The 17,607-nt window shown below is 36.8% G+C and overlaps 2 protein-coding genes across 5 annotated transcripts; both read right to left on the bottom strand.

Annotated features, from left to right (window-relative positions):
• Nucleotides 1-1,712: 1,712 nt before the first annotated feature.
• Nucleotides 1,713-3,768, bottom strand: LOC114309654 (phosphatidylinositol 3,4,5-trisphosphate 3-phosphatase and protein-tyrosine-phosphatase PTEN1-like). Of its 4 annotated transcripts, none has more exons than XM_082914413.1 (4): nucleotides 3,593-3,768; nucleotides 2,992-3,055; nucleotides 2,475-2,663; nucleotides 1,713-1,979 (listed from the first exon to the last, which is right to left on the bottom strand). In XM_082914413.1, the coding sequence occupies exons 2-4, from the start codon at nucleotides 3,049-3,051 to the stop codon at nucleotides 1,809-1,811; spliced, it is 420 nt and encodes a 139-aa protein (XP_082770539.1). In that variant the 5' UTR covers nucleotides 3,052-3,055; nucleotides 3,593-3,768; the 3' UTR covers nucleotides 1,713-1,808. The 4 variants fall into 4 exon arrangements, with proteins under 4 accessions (XP_082770539.1, XP_082770537.1, XP_082770538.1 ...); XM_082914411.1 differs by having other exon boundaries at nucleotides 2,992-3,100; XM_082914412.1 differs by having other exon boundaries at nucleotides 2,992-3,104.
• A 1,285-nt stretch (nucleotides 3,769-5,053) lies between these two features.
• On the bottom strand, nucleotides 5,054-12,265 carry LOC114289523 (heat shock factor-binding protein). The gene is made up of 6 exons (XM_082914414.1): nucleotides 11,656-12,265; nucleotides 9,443-9,516; nucleotides 6,608-6,661; nucleotides 6,164-6,187; nucleotides 6,023-6,065; nucleotides 5,054-5,466 (listed from the first exon to the last, which is right to left on the bottom strand). Exons 2-6 carry the CDS (start codon nucleotides 9,479-9,481, stop codon nucleotides 5,327-5,329), a joined length of 300 nt encoding a protein of 99 aa, XP_082770540.1. The 5' UTR covers nucleotides 9,482-9,516; nucleotides 11,656-12,265; the 3' UTR covers nucleotides 5,054-5,326.
• Nucleotides 12,266-17,607: the final 5,342 nt, after the last annotated feature.

Genomic DNA, 17,607 nt, shown 5'->3' on the forward strand with positions numbered 1-17,607 from the left:
AAAGGACTCAGGTTAGATACTCACCCTAGGTAGATCAATTCTTAGAGAGAAGGCAGGTTTAGAGAGAGAGAGAGAGACTCTCAAGGGGCGATTTTTAAAAGTTAAGAAAGAAAAGTAGGTCAAAAAGTGATCCAAAAAGTGAAATCACGGACTGATGTAGTCGACTCCCCGCTCGAGCGTCCAAACTCCCGCTCGAGCGTCGAATACGCACTTCCAGTACTTTTGCAGAACCAGGTCCCCGCTCGAGCGTCCAACTCCGCGCTCGAGCGGCACTCACACATTTCCGCTCGAGCGTCCAATCCCACGCTCGAGCGTCCAACACTGCACAGGAAATACTGGATGGGTGATAATCCCGCTCGAGCACCAAAACCCCCGCTCGAGCGGACAAGCAACAAAAGAATCCCCGCTCGAGCGTCAAACTCCCGCTCGAGCGGACAGGTCAAAAACTGGGCAACTAGTTTTGGCATCTAAACTCAACCGACTTGTAACAGACCCGCCCAATACATCCTATAACTCAAATACAAAGAGATTAAAGGACGACAACAACCAATATATACTGACAGGATCCACGGAACCTAAGTCCGGATACAATAATCTAAAGGAAAAAGACCGGGGTCGCTATATTTTTTATCACACTTCTAATAAAAGTGAGTTATTATCATTTGTCAAAGTGTGATCTTTCACTGTTTTTGTAGTAGTGATTACACTTGCACTAGATAGACAATTTTCAGTCTTTGAATATATTTGGAGACTCACTCATGCATTATCTAGTGAGATTTCATGAAATTAAGAAAGTTGTATTCCTTCGAAATGAAGGAGTTCTTGGAAGTTTGGTAGGGAAAATTTTCATATGATGAGATTTTTTTTCTTCCATTGCATTGCATTGCATTGTATTGCATTTTTTTTTAGAATTAGGGAAATTATTTTAGATTTTACCAAAATATATGTTTCCTGGAAGAAATGTAATAGATAACATAATGGATCACTCTTAATTTATTTGTGTCTATTTTTATTGTCCTTGTTTTTTTTTTTATCTGTTGGTACTGAATCACTACAAGAATTAACACTTTTGGCAACAAAAAAATTGGTCGCTAAAAGTCAATTTTTGGTCGGCAAAAGTTATCCGCGACTAATTTTTTTGGTCGCTACTTTGGTCGCCAATTGAGGGTCGGCAAAAGTAATTCGCGGCCAAAATTTTGGTTGGTCGGCAAAAGTTGGATTTGCCGACTAAATTTTTGGTCGCTAAATATTGAATTACCGCGACCAATTTATTTTGTCGCTAAAACACTTTGGTCGCGAAAAGTGATATTTTCCCAACCAAATTTCTTAGTCGCCAATTGTCACATTTCGCGGCGAAATTTTTTGGTCGCCAATTATCACATTTTGCGACTAAAAAATTTGGTCGCCATTTGCTACTTTTCGCGACCAAAAAGTTTGGTCGCCAATTATCACATTTCGCGACCAAATTTTTTGGTCGCCAATTATCACATTTCGCGACCAAAAAATTTGGTCGCCATTTGTTACTTTTCGTGACCAAAACTTTTGGTCGGCAAAAGTGAGATTCCACGACCAAGAGCTGTTTTGGTCGGCAATTGTCATTTTTTGCAAAAAAAAATTATTTATTTGTCGCAACTAATAAATTGGTCGCCAAAACAGGAAAACAATACACCTGTAATTCCTAATAATTCATTCAATCCATAATAAACCTATAATTTTAAAGCATCATTCAAATTAACTGAATCATTAACATTCGACACAATACATAATTCATTAACATTCGACACAATATTACTATTCTAAGTTTTCATTCACAAGTCACATCCATCTCGCATAACAATTTGAAACAATACATAATTCAAATTTACAACATCAGGAAAATTGCTTAATCCACTAAGTTGCCTTGATAGCCAATCAAAAAGATCCTTGCGGCCTTCCGTGCCAAGCTTCGCATCCATCAAAGCAGTAGTGATGTAAGGCACCTAATAAAGAAACAGAATTGGTTTAGTAACATCACAAGCCACCTTATAAAACCTTATAAATATACCATATGATACCAAACATACATGCACCAAAGACTAGAGATTAAGGTGCACCAAAGACTTGAAATTAATAAGAAAATGGCAAGAGCACAAAAGTTGTGCCACTTTCAATATAATGCATTCTCCAAGTCAATTTTTACAATATAGAAAACCATCAATAAAGAGCTGAAAACCCAAGCCATGGTTAACTCTCAATAAAAAATTAGAAAATCTGGAGAATCAGGATTTTTTTTATAAGCATTACCAGTAGCATTTTAGCATATATACATACATATATAAACAACAAACCCAAGGAACATGGTGAAGTCTTTATGTTGACCATCTTCATTGGGTTATTTTTGGGATTTCCAGCATCCTATATTTTGGGATTTCTAGCTAGATGCACTTCTAATTTAGTATATCATTTACTATCTCAAAAGTGTGGAATGCACTTACCTCTTGTAACTCTGAGACCACAAAGAAGACAGAGCCAGTGTTAACCGTGTCATAAAGTCGAATTCGAACCGATTCTCTGCTACATGGTTCAGGCGAGTTCACAGATAGAGGGCCATGATCAACTCCCCTAGGAATAGAAACTGTATTCTCCCAGTACCCTACATAACGCCGTTGTCTTGGTATTGAGACCTGTCCAATACATGCAGATCAATGAACTTCTAAACAAAATACTCATAGCTACTGAAAGTCAAGACTGGCTAATGAATCCAATACCATCCTTTAACATGTTCAATTTATTAACGTATAGATAGTTCAATACTAAGTAGCCCTAACCAACCCAAGGTTTATTGGTTTGATTCTGCTAGTTGCCCACCCAAACCAAACCGACCCATACACGTCCCTGTTCCTTCGTGAACCAATTTGGAAACTGAAAATGTGCAAACTACTAAATTGCATTTCGTTGTCATTTACTTCACAAAGTCCTACATGATAGCCTTTTATACATAATATGACTTACTCCTTCATTATTGGTAGTCCGTTTATGTGCATACACTTGAAGAGCCTCCTTTGCTGACATGCCACTATAAACAAGGTAAGCAGATACCATCAAGCCTGTCCGACCTTTGCTAGCCTGCAAAATTTAAAATATGATACAAATGAATAAGAAGCATGTTAAAATCAATCTTCTATAAGGGCAAATCAATCTTCTATAAGGGCAATATGAATCCAGAACGTTTGGAAACAGAACATGATTGAGCATAGTGAAACACGTTTTTACACAGTGGGAATATGTCCACTAAAAACACTTGTGGGGAATGATTATTGTCTATGAATGCCAAAGATACATGTTTTAAGGTTGTTCTACAGCAGCCAAAGTCTGATGCTGAGTGGCTATCAGCACCAGTGTTGCACAAGAAATCTTATACATGGAAAATTTATGTTCTAAATTTGTTATGCGAGCAACCCAACAACCATTAAATGTTACCACTAATTTAAGAAACCCTACCCTTACCCCTTAGAAAAAGAAATATCACAAAAACAGTAAGAAAAAAACATACCTGTGATGTGTAGGGAAATGGAAAAAATAAATAAAATAAACAATTTGAGTAGTAGAAAACCTTTAAGAGAACCATGATCGTTCAGCCTCTGCAATTGATGCTAGAGAATAGTAGAATCAAGATAGAAACGAACAGTTTTCATATATGTTCCATTAACAAGCAATAGGGGAACAGCTGCAGCTCTCCGTGCATTTGAAAATGCCATCGCCAAAGCAGGATCCTCCGAAAGTGTTAACCTACAAAGTTTACATCATTGATCTATAAAACAAGTTCCGAGGGAAACTTCCCTTCTAACTAATAAATGTTTTCTAGAATGGTGCATCAAAATTGGCTATCATGTCATTTGTTTTCCACTGTTTCACACAATAAAAATAATTCCAAATTGTGTTACTTTATTTTTTATGCAATCCCAACCACCAAATAGATTTCATTGTCATCTTTCTTTCCTTAATTATGTATAACTTCAATTTAAACACACTACTAACCAAAGAAACATAAATTCTGATAGAGGGATGGAGAGTGAATTTGCAAAAATTTGACACAGAAGATATATACTTTTGTTTAAAAAGAAACATGCATGAAAAATATTCAGGTAGTTCAATCATATTCTCTCTTTTTTGCTGTAATAATGGTTACCTCATCCTCACATAAACACATGTGAAAGTTAAAGGGAACCTTGGAAGCTTGAGGAGTTGTTAACCAGATGGAGAAACCATAAATATTCATAAGAGTTCAAATCCAATGAAGGAAAGACAAGGTAAAACCACCTAAAATCTCATTAAAAAAGCAAATTGAATTATCTTCTATCTACTTATCTTCCTAACATGTTTTGAGGTTGGTTGGAATCCTCCTCTTTCTAGTTCTTTGCTAACTTGTTCTTTTCAAGGCCCAATACATACACATATACAACTATAATTATAGAACTGGTTCAGTTAGCAATTTAGATAAACTAAATACAAACAAATAATCTTCTTTATATGGACCAGTCAGCTAGAGTTGAGCTTGAACACAACTGGACAAACTTCAGAGTTCCAAAATAGGACCTAGAATAGGAATATCAATGTAAAATGTAAAGTTAACACACATTCATAGTGCAATGAACAATCACTAATTCATGTAAAAGGTTGACAATCACTAATTCATGTAAAGTTAACACACATGAAAGGTTCGATCAATTCAATATGAAAACTAGTTTTTCATGAAAGGTTGACAATATGAAGACTAATTCATGTGAAAGGTTGACAATATGAATTGATCCATAGTCTTCAATTGATCCATAGTTTTCTTTCAGACATCCAGTCTTCAACATTGAATTAGTCTTCAATTTTTTTCCCCTTTTTTAAGACACAGAGATATTGAAAACAGAAGAAGAAAGCATCTCTGATCTAACGTTTCCTCTCGAATTATAGTAATGGTTTAAAAATTAACAAGAAATACTAACCAACCAGCCCTCTTGGAGTGCCAGCTGCTTTGCAGTTTCTAAATAAGTGAAACCAAACAGAGTGCAACTTCTGCCTACAGTTTATGAGACTAAAATGAAAGATATTCATGTGATCTAATAAATTTGTTTGAGACCGAAATCAGACAAATGATCATCACACCTCACAAGTTCTACTTCTATAATTCTTAGAAATTAGGCACCAAAAGATACCTCAGTTACAGACCTCAACAATATTCATATGATCTCAAAGTAGAACAATGGTTTTCAGTTCAAATACTTCAAAAGTCACAAGCAAACGAATTTTCCAGGACAAACATACCTAGTGAATCCAACACAGCATGCTGTGAAAAATCTTATGCTGAATCAGCTGCCTTGGGGTCTTCTTTTGGCTTCAGAGAAGTGGAAGGAGAAGGAGTCCGCTCTTGCCCCATCTCGGCCCTCAAATCATTGATGCTCTGCTCCAACTCATCTATCCGACTGCCCATCTCATCAAGTGCATCGTAGTTAAAGAAACAATAACTTTATTAATCTCAAAATTCAGTACCACATAAATAGTTTAACACCTCATAGAGAGATACCTGTTACGAGTTTGTTTTCTACTGCATTTGGCAACATAAATCTGTTGTTCGGAAAGGAAATTGCAAAACAAAGATGCTCCCCTCTACCCTCTTCCCGAGAGAGAGAGAGAGAGAAATGTGAGAAGGAAAATAATTTACTATCTTATCATGGAAAAGAAATTGCAATTTCTTTTATGGCAAACAACCCAAGCCTCCAGTCATTGCAAGAAAACTAGTCCTCCATTTGTCATAGTAAAAACATGAAGTGATGTCTTTTATATCTTTCTATTTTTTAACAAGAACCTCAATACAGAATGGGCTAATCTTATCAAAATCTTGGAAAGCAATTCAATTGAAATGCTATAAAAAGTATAACCAATATTAAATGCACAAAAATACCAAAACACCAAAGGAATGGTTTTACTTCCTTGAAACATAGGTATACCATTCACCTGTAAAATGCAAATAATGTGGAGAAAATGAAAAGGATATTCTTTGAAATGATAGAGTTAGACATCGTCTGAAACCTAGATTGCTGCAAAATTCAAGAGTAAAAGCAAAGAAATTAAATTATTTGAACAGTGGTGTTGTATTTATATAAAACCCTAAAAAATTGAGAAGTAAAAGACTCACCATTTGCTGCAGAAGATTTTGCACCTGAAAAACAAATACGAAAATTTCAGTAAATACGGTGGCTTATTCACTTAAATCAAAGGGCATACAATTTCAAAGGAAGAAGATACGATCCATGCTTATTGTAAAATATAAGTAAGAGAATGTGGTTTTATAACTTTCTTCCCTTGTTTATATGAGTCTCAAAATATTATCAAGCCTGGTCATGAGTGAACCTCTGGCTGATCTGAAATGAGCTCAATTAATATTGGTTCCTCTAGAGGCCCATAACTACTAGAATAGGGGATCTTTGAACTCCTAACCTACCAAGAATGCAGGCCTTCATTACCGCCATTTATAGACATATGGAGCTATCTCAGATTCTCAATAACTCTTGCATTAATTCCAAGAAAAAATTGACAAGAAACATGTACTTATGCATTTTGTTATGGTTACGGAACTCACAAATACTGTCATATCAGCAGTGCTCTGTTTCGGATCATCTGTATCATGACCATCCTGCAAACATAATAGTAAGTTAGTACTGACTACCGAGTACAATGTTAACAAGAAAATTGATACACATCACTGTACAACACAGAATATACAGCCACTTATAAAAAAAAGATAGGCTAGAGGGAGAGTTCATTCTCACTCAAATTGGCAAACCTCAGATCAGTGTCACAAGTTCAACTAAGTCAGATAAAGGAAGTACTTTTTGCAACTTGTCACACCCACTCAACATCTAGCAATTTGTAAGAGAAACACTGTTGAAAACAACACTAGAGCAGCAAAATCCAGAGCCAGGAACCAATTAATGGAGTTCCACAGGGAAGCTGTTGTAGTGAAGCACGATGTTCACGTGAATATTTCTTGGTCTTTTGCTATACAATATTTCCACTTGAACAACTTTTCTAATAAAGTGTAACACATGTGTGTATGTTGGGAGAAAAAGAGAAAGCGGGGGCATGTTTGCTTCTGCAATACCATCCGTTCACCCCGGTGTTCAAATACAGTCACCTCTGTTCTTGCAAATAAGTAAAATTTCAAGACATGACAGTTTCATCAGAGTCAATAACACCATTATATGGGCAACTTTGACATGGGGATGCAAACACAATCTACAGGAATCAGTCACAGATGAACTTTAATTCTATAGATCAGAAAGGCTGCATAATTGTTGCTTAGAATGCTCTCCCTATTGATTAATGCTCAACCAAAGAATCTTCTTTAAGGTGGGTAATATGAGAAGAGTGAGGTTTTGACTTGAACCATGGTGTGGTCATTCACCTCTTACGGAGATTTTCCCAATTTTTTTGCTGTTAGCAATCGACACCAATGCATCTGTAGAGAATTACTTAGATGTGTCTGAGAGTTGTACGGTATGAAATCCCCGGTTTCAGAGAGCTTTGGAGGATTGGGCAGTCCAATCTATGGAAGCATTCTTTGGTCTGCATTAGGATTTAGAAATCAATCAAGGTGATTAGGATGCTTTGGCTTGGTCTAAAACCACCTTCTTTTTTTCCACAAAGTTGTATGGCCATGGCTTCCAAACCATGGTTGGGTTTTTTACAACCCATTCAAGAAATTCCAAAACTCCATTTTGATTAATAAAATGATGCTATAACAATGATCATTATGTTTTGAATTAATCACAAACAATGGTTCTGATATCACAGAAAGGAATCATTTGTTGCACTGTTTCTACAGCTTCGTCACTGGATATCTGAAAGAATTAGCATACCACGATGAATAACACACGGTAAATAGAAAAACATGGCAACCTAATACAAGTATGACAAATATAGAAAAGAATTTGAACAAGATTGTGGGATATTCATACATAGACAAGCATATTCATACTCCCGAAAAAACTAGTTCAATATCAATTCGTTAAAAACTCGTTCAATATTAGCTCTTCATATAAACAAGTCAAGCTAAGTTTAAACAAATTATTAATCGCCTCAATAAACTTATACCATAGTGTTAAATTGCTAGGTGTAGACGCTTCATATTCAAATGGTAACCATAGTGTTAAATTGATGCCAATTTGGCATGCTATAGCTTCATTGGACAAATCATGATTATATTAACATGAAAAGTCATGTCGTAACCTTTAAAAAAAGTGGTGGCCAAGGCATCGTAATGATCAACTACTTTGCCACCAAGTTACGCTATGTAGACAACACCACCAAAAAAACACCTTCAAATTATAGGAAACATTAGCAATTCTAGCCATGAGGTGAACACAAAAATGATTGATGTCTGTAATAACTGCACAACAAAAAAGCTGGACACAAAAATCTTGACTAATAATTAGTAGGTACACACTTACATCATAATTCACTGCATTCACAGAACCTTGTTGTTTAATAAGTAAGAAATTAGGGCTCTTTATCATACATGTTCATACCTTATGTTGGGGACATCTCACCTGATCAGTGATCATAGAGGTTTACATAAAATCACATGCAATATACCTAAAATTAGAATTAGTAAGCATCCCATTACTTCAAATCTTGCTTCTAGAAAAATTTGAGAAACATCTTCATTTGACAAAAAAATGATAGATATTGAACTGCAACCAGTAATACATGTTGTACATATAATGAAACCACTCAAGTACATGAATATTTTAATTTAAATGTCAATGAATGGATCAAATATTGAAATATCCATTTAATGGTATCAAGTATCAACATTACATTTAATCTTCTAGAGAATGTCCAGGTTTCTCTACATTGCAAAAACTATTAACATACTATAATAAATTTCTAATGAACAGTGGGAAAGGAAGATAATGTCCAACTTTGCCTTCAAGTTGTTTCCCACTGATTTAAACTCTTCGGATTTTTAAATTTATTAAAAACCATTATTTAACCCTGCAACAAGCTTACATTGCAAACATTCAAGTTCACGAAAATTTTGGTAGAGCATATGCACCAAAAAATGTATATTGATATGTGCAGAAGAAAAGCAATAAACTCCGCATCCAAAAGTACATTATTTAACTGTACATGACAGGAATTAAGTTATTAATCCATACCACCATTAATTGCAGGCCAAGAAGAGAAGAAATTATGGAATTAAGTTATTGTAATAGTTATTGGATATGATAGGTACATGATGAAAAATTGGTGGTAATTACTGAGTAAGATTTAGAGAAGAAAGAAACCTCTCAAATTGTTTGAATTTAGTGGCAACGATGTAAATGATAGTGTAGCAAAATTATGGAATTTCTTGAAATTTTAATAAACACAAGATGGGAAATGCAAGGTATGAAAACTCTGCTGTACTTACTCTCTCAATAGTGAGAAAATGCACGGTGTAGAGCTCCATTCAGGAATCCTTCATCAATTCCTTCAAAGACAAACCTTTAAGAAATAATGAAGACATACATTGCATCAGTTAAAAGCTTGAGCCTACAAAACCAAATATTTAGGTGTAGCACTCTCCTCAATCTAAAACTAATGTTTACATTTCAACAGGCACTAACTAGATCACATCACTTTTATTGAACCATGTGGACAATTCAAGCTCTTAATTTAATCAATCTATTAACATCATTCAGTTTTCAAATGCTCTACTGATCCTCATCGTGAAATGCCCATGTATAGTTGACAATATTTACCAATTGGACCACCGATATACAAAGTTATTCAATAGCCTTCACTGTGAGAGTTTAAAACATACTTGCAACAACCAAAATAATAAATTCTATCCTAGATGATATTATATTACCCAAACTGAGAAAGAAAGATTGTCAACTTAATATTATTCTCACAGTAACTAATAGACCACTTGCATTCTGATTATTCCACATATCAATGTGATGAAATCATTTTTTTTTTTTTTTAAATTTGTTTTCAAGATCTCAACTAAGAAAAGAGTGTATATTCTTTTCTTTTCAACTCAATTTGGAATTTCTAAAGAATGGGATCACCTTTAAATGATATTAAAAAATGCTCTAAAATTTGAAAAATCATAACAAGCAATCCAACCTCCAATAGAATAATAAAGATCAAAGAGAAAGACGAAGAAACATTACTACTTTAAGCTTAAACTTGTTGACTAGGCACAAATACTCTATCACTCAACTCTGAGAGTTAAAACTACACGAGTACACCTAAAAAAATAACAACCAGCTCATTGTTAGACTGGAAACATATTGAAGATCACAAGCCAGAAGGACATATAGAATGATAAATTTTCATCTAAAACCAACAAAAATAACCAAAATGGGCATTCTATATGCATCTTTATGCACACCTGTCGCTCTAACCATATGAATGAAGAATCTAGACAAAGTGTTTAAATGAAGAATCTAGACAATTGCGCCACCCATGTTCAAATTTACAAAATACCCTACTGAAAAGAAAAACAAAACATATTGCATAAAACATGAAATCCCACCCTCATAAAACAATTCATTATAGAAGAAACCATAAAATAATTAGTAGATACTTGGTTCTTGCTGATCTGACTATCGGTCAGTTTGTGTATGTGGTGCGAAAGAGGATTAAGCTCAGTCCTGAAGAGGCTATCTTCATTTTGTTGAAGAATATTTTGCCTCCCACTGGTGAGATTTAACATCTATCTTTTAGAAATATTATTCTTCCCATCCCTGTTTTTCTTGAGTTTTCTCAACGGAAAAAAATGAAATCTGAAGTAATGTTTGAGTTGTTGCAGTGGCTATGATGTCAGCCATTTATTGTTTCTAATATGGAAAACAACGGAATCACCAAAACCAAATTAACTCAACCTGGAAGTCCTCTATTTGATTCAAGAAAATCAAACACAAGGATATAAATTTTCTAAATCTTTTGTTTGCTATTTATTTGATTTTCCCCCAAAATCAAACTAAACTAACCCAAAATACCAAAGACAGGCTCAGTTTAACTGAACCCATATAATGAAACACCAATAATTAGTAGATCCATTGCCTCTTTCCCTCTTATCCACAACCACATAAATAATCCAGAATCATGACCAGCCCTTTGATTACAGCACCACATTTCCATTTCTCAAAAAGGGGAAGGAAAGAAAAAATTAAAGGTAAAGAAAAAAAAATGAAATGAATTACATTACAAAATGGACACTAATTTACACAAAACAGGACGGTTGGGAGTAACGGTATGACCTAAAACAAAAATGTTAGTGCATGGGACATATGTACAGATTATGCTCTCTCTATTTCATAATTTGAGTTGGGCATATCAGAAATTTGCAAGTAGAAGAGTAGGCAACATCCCAAGGAGCCTTGTTACAGAGAATATAGAGGTTTATTCAGTCAACCTCATTTGCGCTCTTAGCCCACCTGTCTGTCCTCTAGAGTATAAGAGAGGCCTGTTAGGTAAAGCCTGAAGGTTCGTGTTTCTATATTTTGTCAAACCCATATTATATTAACATGACAACAAAAACTGTGAAAAATTCAATTAGTAAATATTTTGATTTCTTTTATCTGCAACCAAACAGGGGGAAATGGAAATGCTTCGAAAAACGGAAAACCTAACCTTCGTTTCTTGCTTCTATGTCCATCACTTTCTTCTTCTTCTTCAGACTCAGACTTGTTGCCTTCAAGTTTCAGAGTCTCTGAACCTTCGTCGTGAATCGCTTCTTCATCTTCTTTTTCTTCGACAGTGACAGCGTTGTTGTGGGTTCTCTAAACACGGGTCTCGAGGAAAGAATCGACTTGGTCTCAGATGAAGGCTTTGCGGTCAAGACAAGTCGACGCCGAACTCTGACTCCAGGGTGCGCCGGACAGATCGAGCGGTGGTGGTGTTGAGGTCGGAGGTCTGGAGCACATCCCAGAGCCGATTTACCAGCTTTGAATCCGAAACCATGTTTACTATTACTCGTATTCAGATACTCCGATCTGATTAAAGAACTCAACCAAGAAAAAGAAGAGAAGAAGAAAAGAGAGTGAAATTGGTGACATATGATTTAGGGTTTGAAATGGTTTGATTTAGGGTTTGAAATGGATGAGTGTGGTGGAGTAGAGTGACTTCTCCAAAGAGTAATTTCATTTTATCATTGGGCGCAAGAGTATTTCATTTTGGCGCCTCAGCATTTCATTTTGCCCCAAATTTTTATGAGAGAGAGAGAATAATTTGAATGGTTTAAACAGAGAACAGACGGGGGAATCTGCACCTTTGGTGACAAAATTAGTTTTTGGTCGGCAAATGTAATTATTTGCGACCAAAATATTTTAGTCGGCAAACTCAATATATGGCGACTAAATAAGTTTAGTCGCTAAAAATAAGTTTTTGGCGACCAAAGATAAAAAATAGTTTTTAGTCGGCAAAATTTTGGTCGCTAAAGATAAAAAATAATTTGTTATTTTTCATTCAGCGACTAAAATATTTTTAGTCGCTAAAAATAAGTTTTTTTGCGACCAAAATTTTGGTCGCCAAAAGATAAAAAATAGTTTTTTATTTTCCATTCGGCGACTACATTGTTTTAGTAGCCAAAACTCAATATACAGCGACTAAAATATTTGTTGTCGCTAAAAATAAATTTTTGGCAACCAAACTTTTGGTCGCCAATTCCACAACCAACTTATTTTTAATCTTTCGCGACCAACTTATTTTTTGGTTGCCAAAATGTGACCTTCTGCGACCAAATTTGTAGTTGGTCGGCAAAAGCATACCACTTTCTGCGACTAATAATATTTGGTCGCCAAATGTCATTTTTTTGCGACCAAAATTTTTTTGGTCGGCAAAAGTGGTCGGCAATTGTGTAAATTCTTGTAGTGAATCCAAATGCTAAGGAATAATTTTAGCCTTAAGGCTGGCCATTTTAGTCTTGCTTCTCAGTTATCTCACCATCCTTATCATGGGTTATTTCTCTTATTTCTTTTGGAATTTGATGTTGTCTTGTTATAAATGTGGCATTTGATTTCTTTTGGAATTTGATGTTGTCTTGTTATAAATGTGGCATTTGATGGGATTTGCTGTTTCCAAGTACATATTCTTTACAATCATTAGGAATGGATTTATAATTTTATAGTTACGAAATTCACTTAAGATGTTTTTTACTTTAATCTAATAATGTGAGTTTCAGAGGAAACCCTCAAAGAATAGATAGTACTTCAACCAATAAACGAATGGCATCCACATATGAGCAGGTACTGAAAATGTAACTATTTGTTATTTTTTTGTGCTTTTTAATCCAGAATAGTATTAGTTACTTACTAATTGTTGAAAACCAAAGCAAGAGCCATTTTGACCACAAGAAAATGTTTGTTTATTCTGAAATTTGTAAGTTTGTTAGGACATGTCAAGTAATTGTAGTTTGTTTGCCTTTTCTTAGTCAAGCTGTGCAAATACAAATGTGTCTCATAGATCTCATAAAGTTTTTGTTCTCTAACTTTGGCATTATTGAAATCTCTACCATATATTTTTTTTTTTTTTTGCCTTCATTTGTTTGATTGCTAGAAAACCTAGTCAATGCAAAAATGGAATGTAGAAGAAAAACTTCAAGAGTGAAAAAAATAAATAAATGGCAGTGATTTTCCTTTCAAAACCTTTTGTTATATATATTTCTATATTCAAGAATTACCATTTTTTTTTCTCAAAGTAATAGGCTTTTAGCATGAGGTGTGTCGTGAGTTCTTATAATTTGAAAGAGTGATGTCCTTAGGTTGGTTTGCATCTTAAATCACCTATTCAAACAAGTACTACTCATCTTTAATAAATTTAGTTACTGTAATTTTATTCATACCTTTTATTTTTTATGTACAAGAAGTGCAGGGAGTATTTGGAAAAAAGACGAGTATCATATATATTTCTTTTTGAGGACACAGCTAGCCTTTGCAAAATCTTGATAAAATATTCTCAAAGGTTCACTTTCAATGGTATTTTTCCATATTTACAGTATCAATGATTATCTTGATGTGTTGTTTTAGATTTAGGAATTCTCTTTGTTTTTTCCTTTAAAAGTAACTGGTCTGTACTAAATGCACAACAGTGATTGTTGTGTTTCAATTTAAAGTACATTTAGGCTTATTTTAATGATCTGAACCGTTCATTTTGTAGGATTTGTTGATTACTTAATGCTTACCAAAAATTATATTAATCAGATATCAATAACTATGTGATCGAATTATAATATTTTTTATGCGATTTCTCAAAAGAAAAACTTATTGTTTGTTTTTTTAGTTATCGATCATGTAGTTATTGATATCCAATTAATTTGATTTTTGATGATACAGTTACTACACAATGGGTCCCAGGTGGAATGGGTAGGACTAATCTATGCTTCTTCAACCGGTAACTGAGTGTTCAAATCCACCAGAAAACCTGCACAGGAATTCAATGGGGAACGGGGAGTCCCCTAGCGAACCCTCCGACGAGCAAGTTAGAGAGAGAGAGAGGTGAAATGTAGAGAGATGAATTGGAGATAGAAAAACTTAACCTTCTTCTTGTCTTCAACGTTTGTTTATATCCTTTGGTCATCATTTCGCTGTCCCTTCCGACCCACCATCTTGGCCGAAAGTTTATGCTGTAGCTTACCATGTTCAAGGTAAGGGGGTGCTGTTCCGACAGAGAGGTGTTGTCCTAATAAATGCTGTGATGGGCTGCATTAATGGTGATGTGCAGTGGCAATAACTTTGCAGATCTTTGTCTGCTGATGTGGCTTGTCCTTTACCTACCGTATGTCTGAATGTCATTGGCCCTTTATGCTACGTTAGATTCCAGCTGTTCTGGACTTCACCAGCTGGGTTACGTATTGGGCTCCAAGTAATGGGCTTGGGTTATTCATAGTGGGCTATGGCCTTTATGGGCTTACCCATGTCAGTAGTCCCTCATTCCCGAGCGTAGCTTTAGTCCAATGAAGGGAATACTAATGAAGAGAATGACGGTGTTAGAGATTGGCAGGATGGAGGTCGACCGGCAGGGGCGACCAAGTGGGTGGACCGACCGCGAGGTGGGCCGACCGTGAGGTGGACCGAGTGGAAGGGAGGACCATGAGGTAGACCAACTGTGAGGTGGACCATGAGGTGGACCGACTGCGAAGACCACGAGGAGGGCCGACTGCGAAGGTTGGCCGAGTAGGAGGGTCGACCATGAGGAGGGCCGACCGCAAAGGGTAAGGTGGAGGGGCGCGGGGCTCAAGAGGCGGCATGTCACGTGGTGATTTGAAGTGGAAAAGACAGGGTAAGGGGAGGAGACAGTGGATCGTGGTCGCACATGTGGCAACATCTCGTGGGGAGGGGGAGATTAGGCGTTGGATCAAAAATGAAACGATAGGTCATTATGGGTGTTGAAAATACAGTTTTGGCGGATGTTTTGAAATGTTTTCAAACTGGCGCAAATTAATTGCGACCCTTGGAATACGGGTAAGCCTTAGGCTTTTAGCATTATTCGATTTACCTACTTCTTTGCGAAAAATCAAAACATCCCAAGTGTTAACTCCTTTGTTGTTGACGATACACCTCTGCAACATTTTTTCAATTTCCTTGCACCTGCATCCGAAGCGATTTGAAGACATACCATAGAAATGGCCGAAGAAGAAGCTGTGAATGTCAGGGTGGATCCGCTTGGTGATGACGACGCAGTGAAGTTAGCAGAACAGCATAGGACGGAGAGGCAAATGGAGAGGGTGGGGGAACCGGTGGTACGATCTCATGCTTCCACCATGATAGCAGCTCCGAAGCCAATCAGTCAGGCGGAACCAGATCACTGGCACACGAAGGCTGACAAATCGACGGTTACCGCGGCAGAGTTGGAGGCTATTCGCGAAAAATACCAGGTGCCAACTGAAATAGAGTTATTGTTGCCGACGTCAACGGAAAGGCCATCCGACACAAGGCCAGGGGAGTTTGCCCTTTACGAGGAAGCATTGAAGGGAGGACTAAGACTGCCACTGCCGCAAGTGGTGGTAGATGTCCTGAACCGTTTGGAAGCGACACCGGGCCAACTAATGCCCAACGCGTGTGTAGACACCCCATTTTTGACCGTCATTAAGACTTGGACGTCATTATTTGAACACTCGATGATTACCCTTGTTTGTGTTCGTCTTGAGTTCTCGGAGGTTTCGGCTACGCGCATTACCTCAAGACCTCTCGACTTGTTTGTTTTGTGTTTGGTTTTGCATCAAACACTTGTTATTTTGCTTCTGAGGGTGGGAAGTAGCTTGTAGGCCATCCCCACACCTCACCGGCCATGGTTTGAGGCCACTGGCCTTGTTTCCTTGCCATCGGCCATTGGTGATGGCCGGTCGGCATTACTGATGGTCGGTCGGCACATTTTGTGGTCGATCGGCCAACTTTGTTGGCCGATTAGCCACTTTTTCTGGCCGAGACCTTTTCTTGAAGGGGGTTTGAACCTTTTGAACCCCCTGTTTTAGCTTCTTGAGGAAGCTTGAACCTTTTGAACTCTTGGTTTTAGCTTCTTGAGAAAGCTTGAACCTTTTGACCCTTTTTAGCTTCTCCAAGAAGCTTGACCCTTTTTTTAGCTTCTCCAAGAAGCTTGATCCTTTTTTTTAGCTTCTTGAAGAAGTTTGAACCTCTTGACCCCTTTGCCTAGCTTCTCCAAGAAGCTTGGCCTTTTTGCTCCAAGCTTCTAAGAGAAGCTTGGCCTTTTTGCTCAAAGCTTCTAAGAGAAGCTTTGCCCCCTTAGTTTCTCTATAAAAAGAGGGCCTCTCCTCTCCTTCAGAGGGTTAGAAAAATCTGATATATATGATATATATATCACTTCCTCTCTCTCTACATTTGTGTGGGTTAAAGGGTGCAAAAGGGTCTAGTTCTTGGCCATTTGCACTATAACTCTTGGCCTAACACTTCCATCATCAACCTAAGGAGCTTGGAGGCCATTTTCAGAGGCTATGGGACTATTTTTTGGACCAAGAGGCTGCTGTCCCCTTTTGGCTACAAAGGTAACTCCTTTTCCCTCTTTATTTCCCGTTTTTGCACACACTTTTAGCATATCTTGCTTGCTGTTTTGAGCTTCGTGTATAACATAAAAAAGTTCTATTTTTTTGTGTTTAAGATACTTCATTAGGTCACTTTTGTGTTTGGGGTCGTTTACCCCCTCTTAGGCCTTGTTTGGCCCCATTTTGTGCAATTTTTGGTGAGCTTCGGGACCACCTTGTTTGGGCCTCCTCACCAATGAAATCTTGAGGGATTTTAGTGGTGAGGATGGTGGTTTAAGGTCCTAATAAGGAGAGGGCCATCCCCTCTCCTTCTTGTCTTCAAAAAGTGTCATTTTAGCCTCATGTGTGAGCACCATTTTTAAGTTCATGTTGGCCATGTCTTAAGTGTTGTTTGTGCTTATTTTGCCTTGATATAGCGCTGGTTTTACTTGGTTTAGACACACCATGCTTGCTATGCATACTTGTCTTGTAATGCCATGAATTGCCTTAACATGTGCTTAGCATTTAGACCACTATGCTTACTTGTTTTGGCTTAGCTTTGTGAAGCTTTTGTGCATGTTTTAGTGTGCTTGAGGTCTGTTTTTGGTCAT

Source organism: Camellia sinensis, chromosome 2 (genome assembly GCF_055761805.1).
Source record: "Camellia sinensis isolate YWXY chromosome 2, ASM5576180v1, whole genome shotgun sequence".
In the NCBI taxonomy this organism is placed as follows: domain Eukaryota; kingdom Viridiplantae; phylum Streptophyta; class Magnoliopsida; order Ericales; family Theaceae; genus Camellia; species Camellia sinensis.

Bases quoted from the DNA above. Each gene is read 5' to 3' on its own strand.
- LOC114309654 (XM_082914411.1), bottom strand. From the start codon at position 3,081: ATGGTATCTGCTTACCTTGTTTATAGTGGCATGTCAGCAAAGGAGGCT. The intron at 2,664-2,991 runs GTAAGTCATATT...TGTATTGGACAG, and splicing joins GGACTACCAATAATGAAGGA to GTCTCAATACCAAGACAACG. The intron at 1,980-2,474 runs GTAAGTGCATTC...TTTCTTTATTAG, and splicing joins TGGTCTCAGAGTTACAAGAG to GTGCCTTACATCACTACTGC.
- LOC114289523 (XM_082914414.1), bottom strand. From the start codon at position 9,481: ATGGAGCTCTACACCGTGCATTTTCTCACTATTGAGAGA. The intron at 6,662-9,442 runs GTAAGTACAGCA...TTATGTTTGCAG, and splicing joins ATTTTCTCACTATTGAGAGA to GATGGTCATGATACAGATGA. The intron at 6,188-6,607 runs GTGAGTTCCGTA...TTTGTTTTTCAG, and splicing joins CTGCTGATATGACAGTATTT to GTGCAAAATCTTCTGCAGCA.